This window comes from Rhinichthys klamathensis, unplaced genomic scaffold (assembly GCF_029890125.1).
Source record: "Rhinichthys klamathensis goyatoka isolate OS25496 unplaced genomic scaffold, OSU_Roscu_1.1 h1tg000337l_1, whole genome shotgun sequence".
NCBI lineage: Eukaryota > Metazoa > Chordata > Actinopteri > Cypriniformes > Leuciscidae > Rhinichthys > Rhinichthys klamathensis.
In genome coordinates, this window is record NW_026606851.1 from 166 (window position 1) to 17,473 (window position 17,308).

Sequence of the window (17,308 nt, forward strand, 5' to 3'; positions counted from 1 at the left end):
AAAGATAAAATGCATTATAACATGCATTCTGAATACCTTTATAATGCATTATAAAGGCTTTAAGTAAAATCTTACAGAAATTCCTAGTCAATTTCACAAATTAACACAATGATTTTTTTTAACATAAACTGAAATAGTATTCTCTGGTAAAACACTCCAATAATCTTTGTTTTATTTACAAATTTGAAAAAAAAAATGTTTTACAGTGTATGGACTGTTTAAAAAAAAAAAATTTATTTATGCGTTTATGTCCTTTTTTTTGGGACCTTGACTGAATTTTCAAAATTCCTCTTTTATAACCAAAAAAGTAAATAAATCATACAGGTCTAGATTGACGTGAGCAAGAGTAAATAATGACATTTCTTTTTTATTTTGGGGTGAACTCTTCCTTTAACACTGAAAAATTCCCATCTCCGTCATTGGAGGATTCAGCCACGTTTATAGACGGCATTGTAGAAGCGCAGGGAACGCTTGTCCTTGCATTATCTGAGGAAAATAACCTCAGCACCTCATCAAATGGAGAATGGCCTTGGCAGACCGGGTCGATCTTCAGTCCAAGCTCTCAAGCACCGCTTCTTTTCTCAGCATTGAAGGCCTCGGCACATATTAACACACATGGGTCTTCATAAGTGCCAGTCTTAGCCAGAGCTGATACAGACAAACATCTCACGGCTGTAACCTCTCGTCTTCCTTTATTACTGGATATTCGGTTTAAGAGGGACATGAGTCACGGCCACAATGAAAACAAATTGTTTTTTGAATGCCGAAATGAGGAACGAGGGATATGGAAGAGTTCACTGTACGGCCACGAGAAACCATTGAGCGGGAAGAGTTTAGACACGGGTTGAGAATCAAAATCTATTTTTTATTTAGAATCGCTTCCATTTTTTATGACATTCAGTTCCGTTAATGGTTGTGAAACGTCTCTGTTCGTGTGCTGATGTGGAGGGAAAAACGTTTCCAAACATCTTTCTTCCTCAAAAATCATTAATAGAAGCTTTAATCGTTACCATTATATCGCTCTTATTATGCAATTTTGGATATTCCCTTTCCTTTTTTCAATCTATCAAGCAATTAAATATTTTATCCCACACATATAGTGCAGTTTCATTAACTCTATTCAGACTAGTTTAGGATGCTGAAAACATAGTAAATTCGTGTTTCATTCAGACATACTTTACTTTCTTGCATAATGTTGTTTTTCTGGCATATTATAGCAAATAGAGTGCATTAGTGCCCCCTTTTTTTAGCGGCGCTGGTTTTGGAAGTATATTTTCTGTTCGTTTTTCCCTTAGGGATTTAAAAAAGGTCTTAATTAAGGCGTTATAAGCCATGAACCAAACCATCTACTGTATCTACGAAGAGATGCACAACACTACCAACTTTGATTTGAAGCAAAATAGTTATTTTTAAATTTGACAAAAATACAAAGGTACAAGACTGTGTACTAAACGGCTTTAGTGGGGGAAAGAACTACAATCCCATGAAGCATTGCAGACAGCATAATAGAATTAAACACGAGTATTTTGTGAGCGTGGAGAGATCAACTTGAATACATCATCTGCTTTATTGGAGTGGGCGGAGCTTAAGAGCTATGTTGGCATGTGGTGCTGTTTTCACCTCTGATTGGTGTAATTTTCTGCACAGCATCATGGGTAATGTAGTTTTTCGCCAGGAGTTCCACTGATAAACATGGTAATTTTAAAACTAAGCTGAAATAATGCAGACTGACGGCTTCAACAGAATCAAATACCATCGTCGCCAGAATCAATACCAGAACCGCTTACATTTTTTATGACATTCGGTCCCCATTATGGTTGTGAAACGTCTCTGTCCGTGTGCTGATGTGGAGGGAAAAACATTTCCAAACATCTTTCTTCCTCAAAATTCTGAAAGAATCATTAATAGAAGCTTTAATCGTTACCATTATATCGCCCCTATTATGCATTTTTGGACATTCCCTTTCATGAAGTGTGTAATAGAGCTGTGTGTGAATGTAAAAGTTCTGCAAAGTTTCAGAGATAAATGGCATTTTTGTCTCCGAAAAGAATCTGTGATTCTGAACTGCTGAAATGTGTCGTCAGTAATTCCAGTCTCACTTGTAACTCATTAGCATAATGCCAGCCTGTGGTGTTGATTGGCTGAGCAGCGTCTCTTAGCTCCGCCCTCAAACACTGTAGTGTATCTGAGACTGGAAGAGTTCGGCTCGTGTTGTTCGTGTCGAGAAGACGCTGTTTTCTGAGATTGATACGGTGAAACCCACGCCATCGTTACTGTTCGTATCACTGTGATCAAGAGCTGAGATTCAGATATGATAATGAGCGTTTGTTTTTTGACCAATCACAGCAGAGCAGCTCTCAGAGAGGCGGAGCTTAGAGAAACTGAAGCGTTTCAGACACTGAGAGGAAAGAGCTGATGCTGAAATTACAGTATATGATGAGAAAACTAAAGTGTTTTTTGACCCTGGATGAATGTGAACATATTGTAGGAGAGTGAGACATAAGAAACTAAATCAGGATCCTTTAAAATAGTATAATATGAGAACTTTGGGTGAAATAAGAATTTTGAGTCCCAAATAAATCAAGCGGCGTTCCTGGAGTAAGCCATCTTTTTTTTAGCTATTTTTATTTTTAATGCAGTTTCTGTTTCATCTTCATTAACATATTTTGTTAATTCATATTTTAGAGGTTTTCTGAAAAATTAATGTGTTCTTTCTTAGTTTCATGCATGGTCTAAAAAGCTTGTCTGCTCGATTTAACGTGTTGAGGATGTCTGTGTGAAGATTTTTCTCTTTCTCTCTCCAGAGCTTTGACTGAACGTCATATTTCACTGAAAAATGGACATTATTTTACTTTTGAGGATCTCAACGGGCCTTAAAATCGGCTCCAGTTTCTGTAAGCAAATATGACTTTATGTTTGGGGGTGAAATGCGAGCTGTTCTTGACGGGTTACGCGAGTTTCATCTGAATGTGCAGCGGTCTGTCAGGGATGCTTACAACAGCAAGTTTTGCTAGTTTGAAATGTAAATGACCGACTTATTGCTGATTTTGTCTTTGCGGTGAGGAGAGCTGAGGCGAAAGTCTGATTCAGTGCAACGGAGATTAAGAGTTCAGCTCCAGTCCAGAGGCTTTTACTGTTTTATTGAGTCTGACAAGTGCGGACAACATTTATTTGACCTTTGACCTTACAGATATGAATAATGGACTGTATGTAGATGTGGTTTCAAGCATGTAGGGAATGGTGTTAATAATACCAGAGTCAATGGTTCGATTTTCAGCTTTAATGCACTGTAAGTTACTCTAAATAAAGCCAAATGCCAAAATGCATAAATGTACATTTCTGAAGAGAAACGAACGTCTTGATGTTCTGCATCAGTTTATAGATGCATGAAATGCAATGGTTATATACCTTCAAATAACATTAGTTTTCTCAATCAATCAAGCATTTATACATTTTATCCCACACATATAGTGCAGTTTCATTAACTCTATTCAGACAAGACTAGTTTAGGAGGATTTCAACATAGTATATTCGTGTTTCATTCAGACATGCTTTAATTTCTGGCATAATTTAGTTTTTCTGGCATATTATAGCAAATTATGCCCCCTTTTTTTAGCGGCTCTGGTTTTGGAAGTATATTTTCTGTTAATTTTTCCCTTAGGGATTTAAAAAAAGGTCTCAATTAAAGCATTATAAGCCATGAACCAAACCATCTTCTGTATCTACGAAGAGATGCACAACACTACCAACTTTGATTTGAAGCAAAAAAGGTTTTTTTAAATCAGACAAAAATACAAAAGCACAAGACTGTGTACTAAACGGCTTTAGTGAGGGAAAGAACTACAATCCCATGAAGCATTGCAGACAGCATAATAGAATTAAACAGGAGTATTTTGTGAGCGTGGCGAGATCAACTTGATTACATCATCTGCTTTATTGGAGTGGGCGGAGCTAAAGAGCTATGTTGGCATGTGGTGCTGTTTTCACCTCTGATTGGTGTAATTTTCTGCACAGCATTATGGGTAATGTAGTTTTTCGCCAGGAGTTCCACTGATAAACATGGTTATTTTAAAACTAAGCTGATATAATGCAGACTGACGGCTTCAACAGAATCAAATACCATCGATTAACAACCACGGAGCTGACAGTAAGCCTGTCTTTAAAGGCTTATAAGTTGTTGTTAAAAATCAATTTCACTATGGAGGAAAGGTATTGAGTTTTTACTTCCTCTGTGGTTCCTCTGCTAACTTGGGATTGAGGTGATTTTAACCAAAGCAACTTGCTTTGCGTTCAAGATATATATTTTATCGGTTTATACCCGTGTCATTGTTTTTCTCTTTCAACTACAGGCATCCATTACATTAGATTCTGTAACTGCAACTCATAATCTAGATATTGAATCCCATCTGAATATTGCTACTGACTGACTGAATTCATTTTGTTTTAATAGATTGTTTCTGGTAGACACTTTTTGTAGCCTAGAACAATTCACTTGTATTTCTGCTGAATTAGTTTACTGTATGAATTCCATTGGGCTTCTTGTAACTTGTAGAAACTCTGACCTTGTGCCCTGCTTTCATTGTGTTTTTACATGCCTTTAACCCTCCTAATGTTTCTGACAAGATGCATCAGAACACTGGACCTTTTTATATTCTTAATGAGTATTATATTCAGCACAGGACGAGCATATAGGGACACATGAGATGTTAGCATGAGCGTGTCTATCCTCTCGCGGGACGTCATTAAACCCGTGCTCGACACCTGATCCGCTCATTCCCGTCATTCCCAAACTCCCAGGTGATCTTTCTCAGGAGACCGCGAGTGTCTAATGCCGCACGAGACAAGTTGTCATTTTTTGCTCCTCCTCATTCTCTTTTCTCAGAATGATGCAGTAAAAATATTAGGGCTGTCAAACAATTAGTCACGATTAATCGCATCCAAAATAAAAGTTTGTGTTTACATAATATATGTGTGTGTACTGTGTATAATTATTTTTAATACATAAATACCCACACATGCATGTGTATTTAAGAAATATTTGCATGTATATACTGTATATAGACTGAATGTAGCCTATATATAATGTATATTTTATATAAATATAAACATTTTATATATAAATAACATATTTTTCTGAAATATATACGTGTGTGCATTTATATACAAAATAATTATACACAGTACACACACATATATTATGTAAACACAACCTTTTATTTTGGATGCGATTAATCGCGATTAATCTTTTGACAGCCCTAAAAAAAATATTATTACAATTTCAAATAACCATTTTGTATTTGAATATGTCTAATGAAACTAAACTCTGCATGTAGGAGTTAACTACACTAATAAAGTGTAGTGATTTTGAAAGAAGTCTTTCTGCTCACCAAGGCTGTATTTATTTCAGTCCTTCCAGAAAAACGAATTTTTTTGTGATTGTTGCGGGCAAAAAAGCTTGATTATGCGGCCCGGTTTCTTTAAAAATGCGATGGAATATGCGGGATATTTATGCAATTTTATGCGATGAACTTGCGGGAACTTGCAAAAACTGCGGTTTGATGAAAAAGAGAGAAAAAAGTGATTCCCCCAACACCCTGTTCTCACTAGGCTACTATCTTAATGTAAAGAGTCATTTCTTATTACTTCCTATGATAAGCAAACATAACTACATCACAGAAAGTGCTGGAATATTTCAGTTCTCATCGTGTTTTATTTCAGACTTTAATAAACACATCAAACTTACAAAACATTGATGAGTCAAACCAGTTCTGTAGCTTTACAAGAGGAATATGCTACAACTTCTGTAAAAATGAATAAATAAAATATAAAAAACAAAGTGTGCTCCTGTTTTACAGCTTTTCGATGATGTTCACGTCGCGTAATTACGTCACTTCATAACGTTCCCATGGCAACAGGGGGAAACGGCGGCTCTCGTGTGAAGCAAACGCAACATTTTTCAACTTTCTGCTGAGATATATGTGACTTTTTTGCAACGAAAATGCGAGAATTATGAAATCATGCAAGCTCCGCATATTTTGCACGGAAATCGGCAATTTATGCGGCGAAAGTGCGGCGTATTTGAAAAAATGCCCCCGCATAAATATGCGGACTTTGCCTGATTATGCACTAAATCATGCGATCGGATAATCGCGTTTTTCTGAAGGGGCTGGTTATTTGATCAAAAATACTGTAAAAATTGTGAAATATTATTACAATTTAATACAGCTGTTTTCTATGTGAATATATAGTAAAGTATAATTTATTCCTGTGATCAAAGCTGTATTTTCAGCATCATTACTCCAGTCTTCAGTGTCACATGATTCTTCAGAAATCACTCTAATATGATGATCTGATGCTCAAGAATATGATTATTATCAATGTTGATTTTTGTGGAAACCGTGATGCATTTTATTTTTAAAATATAGAACAGCATTTATTTGAAACAGAATCTTTTGTAACATTATAAATGTCTTTACTGTCAATGTTTTGATCAATTTAAAGGGGTGGTTGATTATGATTTCACTTTTTTAACTTTAAGTTGTGTGTTTTATCTTTAGTTAGTGTGTAATGTTGCTGTTTGAGCATAAACAACATCTGCAAAGTCTCAAAGTTCACAGCAAAGGAAGATATTTTCTTTTAAAGAAATTGTTTTTTAAGGACTACAACAAACGGCTGATAGGAACTACACGAGCTTCCTCCCGGGTTAGTGACATCACAAACCCTAACATTTACATAAACCCCGCCCCCGGAACACGATATATAGATTATCATGACAGAATATGCTAATCAATGACTAGAAGATGACACATAAGAAGCTACATAAATTCATCAACTAACCATTCAGAAATGTTGTCTACATGTTGTCACTTCTTCTTGAGTCTCTCCATCTTTCTTTGACTCCGATTTGAACATAAAAGGATACAAGTTTTTGAAATTTTCAAGCTCTTGAAGCTCCGCCCCCTCTGCCGGGAGCAGCAGCTCATTTGCATTTAAAGGCACAGACACAAAAACTAAAAAGTGACAATTTTAACATGCTATCTACAAATACCTGTGGGGTATTTTGAGCTAAAACTGCACACACACACTCTGGCGACATCAAAGATTTGTACATCTTGTGAAAAGTGCATTATACCAACCCTTTAATGCGTCCATGAAAGTTATTCTTTTTTCTTCATATTCTTTATTCTTATAAGTATCATATTGCCTGTGTCACCCAACACTCTGCCATTATTTGAAACTACCTGATCTCCACGTTCTCCCGGGGATCCTTCAGTGCTGCTGTGACTCAGACTCTCGATTAAAATAAAAGCTTCCTAACCTGCAATCATCAAACAGCCCCTCTAATCCGCCCTCGACACACACTCTCACTCATTCCTCTCCGCCGCGCTGCAAATGACTGTTATCTCATCAAATGGATGAGTCCTTCTGTAATTTGAAGGCAATTGCTGGTCATTTTCAGAGCCATTTTGCGGCTCTCGTCGCCGACTGCCTGCGAGAGTTCATCGAGATTATTACACTCGATCTGGAGAGAGGAGAGGGAATCCCTCAGTGTGATGACGGAGATGGATGGATAATTGAATATTTTATAAAGCTCTGTTATATCTGATTTGTGTGTGTTTCCTTGCAGGTGATGAAACGTGTGAAGCCGGGCCTGAAAGAGTATGAGATGGAGAGGTGAGTATTGATTGATTGAGTTGCCGGTGTCTCGGATTGCATGATTACATCAGCCCTAATGAAGAAACTCGCAGCCCTTTTCCTGTGAACTCACTGTCAGAACCAGTCTATGTTTCCACTGAGAACCGAGCAAATATACGCTTCACAGTCAAAGTTTTAGTGGTGTTTAGTGTTTGATCATGAAACATCTCTTGAAAGCTCCAGTTCTCCTCTATATCAGTGTTTCTGAACTCCTGAAACGCCTCCATTGTAGTCTTGAGTTTCTTCCGGGAACGAGCACGCCACAATATTCCTCATTATAATAATTAATACGCAGAATAAAGGGGCGGGGCCTAGTTGAGTTAGTTAGTAGTGTGTTAAACTGGTGGTTATGGAAAGGGGCGGGACATTTCCCAAACACACTTGAAGCGCTCAACCAATCACAACACACTGCTCCAGCCGACCAATCAGAGCACAGTGTGCTTTTCAGAAGGAGGGGCTTCATAGAGACAGGAAGTGAACAGAGCGTTACTGACAGACTGGGAAGAGAGGAGCCGCAACAATGGAGAATATGAGGAAAATAATCAACATTCAAGCAGGAAAACCTGTTCTAGTAGAGCCTGAAACTACATCAAGAGTTTATAAAAGTGCATATAGGTCCTCTTTAACATCCGAAAACATCATTTGTTTTGTGTCAGTCTAGCATTGTTGTTGTTTTGGAAACTCTACATCCCGCCTCGTTGACCGTTACCACCAGGTTTATTAGATCGTTTTTGTTTTAGATAGTTCATGTAAATGATGTGGTTTGCAAATAATTAATGTGAGATTGACTGTGTGCACATTAGTACCATTTTTTTGTTTATTGCTGCTGTTGATCTGTTTTAGACGTCTGGCATATACGTTTTTGATAATCTAAATAAATACTAGATTGTACTAGATTACTGATTGTAAAAGTAGATCGTCTTCGGGGTCGGTAAGATTTGTTTGCTTTTTTTTTTTTTTTTTTTTTTTTTATGTTAATACTTTTTTATTTATCAATGACACATTAAATTGATCAAAATTGCCAGTAAAGACATTAAAAATACTACAAAAGATTCTATTTCAAATAAATGCTTTTTTTTTTTTTTTTTACTTTCTATTCATCAAAGAATCCTGAAGAATAAAAAGTATAACAGTTTCCACAAAAATATGAAGCAGCACAACTGTTTTTAACATTAAGAATAATCATAAATGTTTCTTGAGCAGCAAATCATCATATTAGAGGGATTTCTGAAGGATCATGTGACACTGAAGACTGGAGTAATGATGCTGAAAATTGAGCATATATTATTATTTTAAACACAATATTCAATATTTCTGTTTATGAAACCGTTATAGGATGAGCATCTTGTAGTTTAGCTTCAGTCTTCCTCCACGCTGTAGTTTGCAGTGTTATCTGTGTGTGAGGTGTTGATCTTCCAGCTGTGATAGTGTTCTGTGTCTGATAACACCAGTCCACCCGTTCTCTCCTCTCCAAACAAAAGCTCTGATAAGCTGCAGCTTTTTTTTACAGGGATTTTCCCTCAAAATCTTCCGGTCGAGAACTGTAAGATAAGGCCGACTCCCTCCACTTGTTTTGCTCTCTAAAGAAGCGTCCGGAGGTCTCGAACGGGTTCATGCAACAGTGGCTTTCTCCAGGCCTTCAGAGATTGTGATGCAAGATCTACTTCCTCTAATCAGCTTTCAGCTCTGGACACACAAGTGCATGCTGGGATGTGACCTTCTCTCGTGACATCACTCCATTCATCTCTCAGGAGAAGCCAATTTCTGTTCGGTTTCCTCCTAACTTTCTTTTTTCGCTGTGAATGTCAGTTTCCTGCAGGGATCATGAGGGTTTTAATGTGAGAGATGCTTTGAGCTTCGTTGTGGCACACAGTCGCATTAGGCCATTAGAGGCCAGTGACTCACTGATGACTGGACATAATGAGAGAGATTGGGGCGAACAGGTGTGTGTGTGTGTGTGTGTGTGTGTGTGGGGTAACAGGACAGACCCGCAGGCAAGGTCGCGACTCGCGGCGGTCAGATTTACTCACACACTCACTAGGGATGAGCGCAAGTGAGGGGAAACATTGATGGACTTTTTTTTTGTTTCGTAAAAAAAGTTTGCAAACAAGTGTCTCAAGTGAACCTACACTGCGATTTAAAAGTTTGTTTTTATTATTATTTTTAATATATATATAGATGTTTTTGAATGAAGGCTCTTTTGCTCAACAATGGTGTTTTAATTTGATCAAAAACAGTAGAAAATGTGGAAAAAAATATTTTTTTAATTTAAATCTAAAGCTCTTTTCTATGTGAATATATAGTAAAGTGTAATTTATATCCTGTGATCAAAGCTGTATTTTCAGCATCATTACTCCAGTCTTCAGTGTCACATGATCCTTCAGAAATCACTCTGATATGATGATTTGCTGCTCAAGAAACATTTATGATTATTATCAGTGTTGAAAACAGTTGTGCTGCTTCAGATTTTTGTAGAAACTGTGATGCATTTTATTTTTCACGATTCTTTGATGAATGAAAGGTTCAAAAGAACAGCATTTATTTGAATTAATATGTTTTTTACATTATGAATGTATTTACTGTCACTTTTAATGCATCCTTGATGAATACAACCAACTTATTTCAAGAAAAACAAAACTTACTGACCCGAAACTATATTGTATTTAGATTATTTTTACATCTGGTTGGAACAAAACTGAAATTATGCCATATTTATTGTTGTTTGAAGAACAGAAGACTTAAACGAACATCCACAAAACAATCATTTTTAATGTTGTGATTGATGTTACAGTGGTATTGTTGGTGGACACTTGCTGTCCGGTTGGTTAAAGAAGATTACATTATATTAGTGTTTGTCAAGCAGTCAGAATGACCAAAACACACATCTCTAACGCATGCATGCAGTTAACAAACATAAATAGACGGCATAAAATGCCATATAAATGATAGCATAGACGGTGGCGGCGTCTGAAATCACATGTAAGAATTATAAAATACTTCACGACCGCTAAAAAAGTATGTTTTATATAGTATGAATGTAATCTGGACGTACTACATTCGCCATGTTGTCATTATCATGTGACCAGTGTCAGTTGCGTCGGCGACACCTCTTTTCTTTAATCGACTATATATTAGGGAATTATGCATTTTTTTTGGATGCTGGATGCTTTTTTTATGCATCTTATTTTATCATGCATCACAGATGCTCATTTTTAACACTCATTTTTGCTTCATTACATTTGTAATTGGTTATTAAATGAAGCAGCTGAGGCCCCTCAGTGGGAATGACACGGAAATCTGCCGCAAAATTGCTTTTTAGAAATGGAGAGATCTCAGTTTTAGTTGATATTTAACAGAATATTCTTGGCTAAGGAGTAAATGTAGAAACGATATTCATTAAATATTCGATTAATAGTACATTTTCAGTGGACAATGTGAGTGATTCTTGCCTTGACAACACTCTGCAAGCACAACTGATTAAATGAAATCCCTATTTTAGGATGTAACACATCCTGATTTCTGTGTGTTTAGTGTGTTTTGTTTGTGTGGTCCACCTCACGATATAAACACTGAGAGTCTCTTCCTCACCCTGGATGTGCATTAGTGGCTGCTGCATCCCGTGGGAAAAAAAACATCCAGGATTTGAGACACAGAGTCGATTTAAATTGAGTTTAGTTGCAGGATTGAGGAGCCTCTCACCGCCGCACAATGCTGGAAACTTAATTATTCATTTCTTAGCTCATTTGAATCGTGCGTGTGTGTGTGCTGGGAGGGTTTGGAAATGAAATGCACTGGCAGCAATGCTGATGTCATGGGCGTTTTCATCTTGTGTAGAGGACGTGTGGAGAACATGAGTTTACTGAACACATGAGAGGATAACTAGCGGTGAATCCCATTCTTTTTGACTCCTCATTGTCCACAAGTGTTCAAAGCTCTCGCTCCATACGATCATGTGTTTCTCCATACGTCTGCTTCGTTTACAAAACATATTTTAATCTGTAGATACTCATAGTTTCTATGACTCTTTCACTGAAACACCTTTCGACGGTCAAAGATTGTTCAGTGTCACTGCACACTATTACAAAATGTGTCATTAGAAAGATTTAGGACTCTAGATTCAATATTTGACCACTATTTGGACTGTTTGTTGTTCATATTTGTTATTGTGCGCTGTCAATACACTGTCATTTTGGCCAGGTATCTCTTGGAAAAGAGGTTTTAACTCGCAATGAGATAACCTGTTTAAATAAAGGTTAATAAATAAATAAAATAAAAATTTGTTTTTTAATGGCTATGGTGACAAAATTTTCAATTTCTGTCAGGAGGGCAAAATCAGAATCAATCTATAGTTATTGATCTTTTATTTACATGTTAATTTGCATCTGCTCCGGTTTGTTTGTGTTTGTGATTACTAACATCCATCAGTGCTTTTGGTCCAAAAGTTGCACGTTTGGGGTAATATTGAGATATTCACATGTTCACTTCATTTTTCTTTAGACAGAATCACATTAAAAATATATATGGTCACATTTTAGTTTAGGGTCCAATTCTCGCTATTAACTATTGCCTCAATTAACTCCTAATTACTGCTTATTAATAGTTAGTACGGTAGTTGTTAATTTTAGGTTAAGGGATGAAGAATATGGTCATGCAGAATAAGGCATTAATATGTGCTTTATAAGTGCTAATAAACAGCCAATATCCTAGTAATATGCATGCTTATAAGCAACTAATAAGTTAATAGTGAGAATTGGACCCTAAACTAAAGTGTGACTATCTATATATATATATATATTACATGAATTAAATTACACTTTTCAAATGAGGCTTCCTCATATTTCCAGGTTTTCCAAGCATCCTGGTTCTTCACAAACAACAACAGTGGTTGATTTGGGTGAATTAAATAAGAAATACCTATATTTTTTTTCTTGTTTTGTCTTTTAAATGATTCTAAGTCATCATCTTGAGGCTCCTTTGAAAGTTTGCTGAGGTCTCAACCCTGTTGTCATGTAGTTGCCATCATGATGCACCAAACCCATATGACCATATGACCATAATGTTCAATTCAAATATGGCGTGTCAAAACACGTCGGACCCGGTTGGACGTCAGTGATGTCAAACATCATCGGTTGCAAGTCGTCAAACTAGCTGTTGACATGCTGTTTCTGAATTGAATGAGCACCATGGAGGATCTGTAGTATGAAGTGAAGGACGGAAGTGAAGACATGTGTTTATTCTGTATTGAGATGATTAGAACAGCAACAGTTGTAATGTTGTCTAGTAGTTGTGCATCTGAATGCAGGAGGTACAGATGCTGCATTAGTATTCGGTCACGTAGCACTAAAGTTGGAGAAACGTGAGCGTTAGGAGCAGAAACTAGAAGACTAGCTTTCTCAGATTTATGATTCCTGCTTCCTCATCGCCGCAGGCTGACGAATGTCTCTCTTAACTTCATGTGTTGTTATGAAGTTTGCCTTTGTTCCTCGAGGACTGTTTTTTTGTGTTCTCGTATCCTGCAGACATTTTCAAGAGCAAATAATGAACGTGGTAAAAATGAAACTCAAACTTAGCCTTGTCCCCAGGCACCAGATGATGAAGATATTCAAAGGTGGAATAAATGAGGTGGAGGTTTTCTTCACGTCGAGGCGATGATGTGTTTGCTGTGTCATGAGGTTTGAAAGCATGAAGAACTGAAAGTTAACTGATGACAGCGGGTCAGAGAAGTTGATCTTCCTCAAAGTTCACGCTGAGTGCAGTCAATGTGGCGAAAAACACTTAGCATTGGTTGAAGGATCATGGGATTCTCAGCAGCAAAATATGAGTGTTGCTTTAAGAGAGAGCAAACATACATCTGTTAGTTTCTTATTCATTTATAAACATTTAATGTCTTTAGTGTGTAATGCTGCTGTTCTTCATCTCCAGTTCTTCTCTATATCAGTGTCAGTGTTTCTGAACTCCTGAAACGCCTCCACTGTAGTCTTGAGTTTCTTCCGGGAACGAACACGTCACAATATTCCTCATTATAATAATTAATGCGCAGAATAAAGGGGCGGGGCCTGGTTGAGTTAGTCAGTAGTGTGTTAAACTGGCGGTTATGGAAAGGGGCGGGACATTTCCCAAACACACTCGAAGCGCTCGACCAATCACAACACACTGATCCAGCCGACCAATCAGAGCACAGTGTGCTTTTTACTGACAGACTGGGAAGAGAGGAGCCGCAACAATGGAGAATATGAGAAAAATAAGTAATTAATTTAACTTGGATATAATAACACTTGTTTGGATTTGAAGAGTTTGGTTCCAAAACACGATAAACGCCATTTAAAAAAAAAAATAGTTACTGCAAAAATCAGTATTGTATCTGGTTGGTATTGAAAAGTCAATGTTTAATTTTAAGTAAAATGCGATATCCGCCGTGTTATTCTGTCATGTTTTCTCCCTTTCTTTCCAAACCGCGACAAACGCCAGTCTCCCTTCTCTGCAGAATGCGATATATCCGCTCTCAACCAATCACAACGCACCATTCCACGCAATGTAAACAGTAACGGCAGCGCCTTAAATACAGCCGGCTTCCTAGTTTTTCTTATCTATTTTGTACTTTTCGATCAACAAACAAACAAAAAAATGAATAATTTTGACGGCATTGATGTGGTTGTTTCTGCGGTGGGTGAGAAACGTAAGGCATCGAAATCGAATCATTTACGTGAGAAGATTAAGAAGATGAGGCACTCGGGAGGAGGAAAAATGTTTTCAATCTTCTTTACAGTTCTTAATAAAAATATTATACTAATAAACTTACGTTGTTGTGTTTTTTCAACAGTTTCAATATGAAAAAAAAAAAACTTTTATATTGATTCAATGGATTAATTGCATTTTGAATTAAAAAAAAAAAAAGGATTTATTGCATTTTGGGGGAAAAATAATCTGTTTTTATAATACATCTTTGAAAATCAAAACCTGGATTTTAAATTTTTTTTTTATTATGACCTACAAATGCTATGTGAAAGTTTGAAACAGAAAATATATATTTTTTTTTTTCATCTTTCCACTTTCTTAGTAAAGAAAACACATTTTTACTCAAATTAATCTAAATGGATTTATTGCGTTTTGGAACCAAACTCTTCATTTGTAGATCAGATTTGGTACAGGACAAAGTCCTTACAAAGTAGGGATGAAATTCAGATTTTTTGGTGATTTTTTTATCATCACTTTGTCTCCTGCGTTCTGCTCTTTCTTGGTTTCCTCTGTCAACCTCTCAGGCTAATAAAACACTTTTAGTTAATACAGTTTTGTTGGTTTTGGGCGTCAGACAAGACTTGCAGTGTTGAATGCCCGACAATACTTCTGATTGGATCTTGTAAAGAGTCTGGAGATCCGATCTAACATGAAGCATCCCCTCACATTTAATGCGTAAAATGTAAAAATCTACTTTCGCTTTGCCATATTTTAAATGCGATTTTCATTTGGTTTGACATGTTTTGTAGTTCTTCATCTCCCTTTAATCCAGGGTGTTTGAAATATTTGGGATTAGAAGATTTAATTTGTGTCGTGGGACTTGAGACATCGTTTTTCATCTCTCCTGGAAAATAACAGGATTAAGAATGAGCTGAGCTGCTGTGATCACGGCGAGCGCTCGTATTATTCAGTCCAAAACTGTGAATATTGCCGGTATGGATCTGTGTTTTGGAGAGGTGAAAGTTACCCAGCATGCACTGTGCCGTGTTCAGCAGGGTCTGACCGCAGGATTGGTCCCTCAGAGAGCAATTAGTCCAACTAAAGTATCTGTGAGCCGAGAAAGTTGAGAGACGTCAAACCTTTGGCTTTAACCCATTGTCAGCTAAACGCTTGTTAGCTCCGTATGACAGCGGTCCACTTTCACGCTCGCTCTTTCCATTACCTGCCGTTGCACAAGCAAAGTAGATTCTCCTCACTCTATTTCCTTCACTTGGCCCTCGATGAGTTCGATCCTCCCTGTTTGTGACTCTTTGTTAAGGAGGAACTGTCTCTTTGAGAGAAACTAGGGAATTTGGAATAAGAGTTTATGAATTATTTATGGGTAACCACCACATTTACATGCACATTATCTTCTCATTACAGGGATAGTTTACCCAAACGTTCAAATTCTGTCTTTTGCTCACCTTGAATGAATTTCTGTGAAACACTAAAGAAATGTGTTGAAAGGTGCTGTATGAACTTTTTCGACTGTTCTGAAGCATAACAATTATATGCATATAAATACACACACATGCAATGCATGTATATATTTAAGAAATATCTGTTTATTATATATAAAATATTTATATTTATATATAATATAAATTATGTATAAATATATATACAGTATATACATGCATCTATTTCTTAAATAAATAAATGCATCTGTGTGTATTTATATTTACAAAATAAGTATACACAATACACACATACACATATATATTATGTAAACACAAACTTTTATTTTGGATGCGATTAATCGCTTGCCCAGCACTAAAAACAATACCATATTTAGGAAACATGCTAAGTTTTCACATTGTTTACAATGTTACAGTCAGTTATTCTACTGTTGAAATGTGATCCGTGTCAGAATGTGTGTTTTTGTTTTGTTTGTGTGAATCTGCCCACTGCCAATTTACCCAACAGTATTTTTTAACACCTGCCAATTGGCGGAAAACATGGCGTATTGCAGACATTGAAGTGAGCAAACATACTGGGTCAGAGATCGCAGCCTAACCGCGTGAGCATCCATCCTTGGCATCCATCTAAATATCTCTGTGACCAAATGCATATTAAAAATGCAGATACATTAGCTGATCAACTTAGTGTAAAGCTCATTGATTTCCATTGTCAATTGCGCTTGTTCTGGTTGTGTCCTCAATCTGGCAACCCGCGTGAACGTAGAGTCTGAGGAGGTGCTGGAAACAACTCTTCAATATGTTACATTTGGACTGCGGTACCCATTTCAACCACTAGCTGTCAATATTACATACACTGTAAAATAAAATTCAAAATAAATTAAAAAAAGGTTGCTGCCTTAAATTAAGTACAATCAACTTGGATGTTTGTCATTTCAGCATAAATTACATTAAAATGACTAAAAATTAGTTTTTTTTTAGAATTATTTTTTTTAAAAAGGTCAAATTGCTTAAAGTCCCCCTGTAGTCAATAATTTTATCCCTTAAAACTCATCTTTGATCACCCTAAATGACATATTTCAAAGTTTTTTCCTTGAAAAAATGTCTTAAAATATCTTGAATGTAACTCGACACCCTCGCCTCATTTAGTATACGCGGTTCTATGAATATGCAAATGAGCCCCGCCTCCACTCACTCACTCGGCTCAGAGATCCACTGGTTGGCGATCACACGTTGATCTGATTGGTTACAAGGTCGTTTGTGACGTCAGAAACACCAGCGATTTCAAACCGTGTTTTTGAGACTGTCTTTGGTTCACTGCAGTTTTAAGCAGGAAATACTCAGCAATGCTGTCGACTTATGAACTTACTCATGGTTTGTCTTAAAGCATATTAAAAACACCACATAGACACATAAACAATATTAAAAGCTGGATTTTCACCACAGGGGGACTTTAAGCTATTTTGATATATATATTTAGT

General features: G+C 36.7%; 1 protein-coding gene across 1 annotated transcript in view; it reads left to right on the top strand.

The window, feature by feature from the left end:
* Positions 1-7,574: 7,574 nt before the first annotated feature.
* The window catches only part of pepd (peptidase D), a 53,729-nt gene continuing 43,995 nt past the window's right edge, over positions 7,575-17,308 (top strand). Inside the window, exon 1 of the mRNA XM_056272413.1 lies at positions 7,575-7,674. Within this exon, the coding sequence (XP_056128388.1) occupies positions 7,631-7,674 (44 nt within the window). The 5' untranslated portion in view covers positions 7,575-7,630. The remainder of the gene's footprint in view (positions 7,675-17,308) is intronic.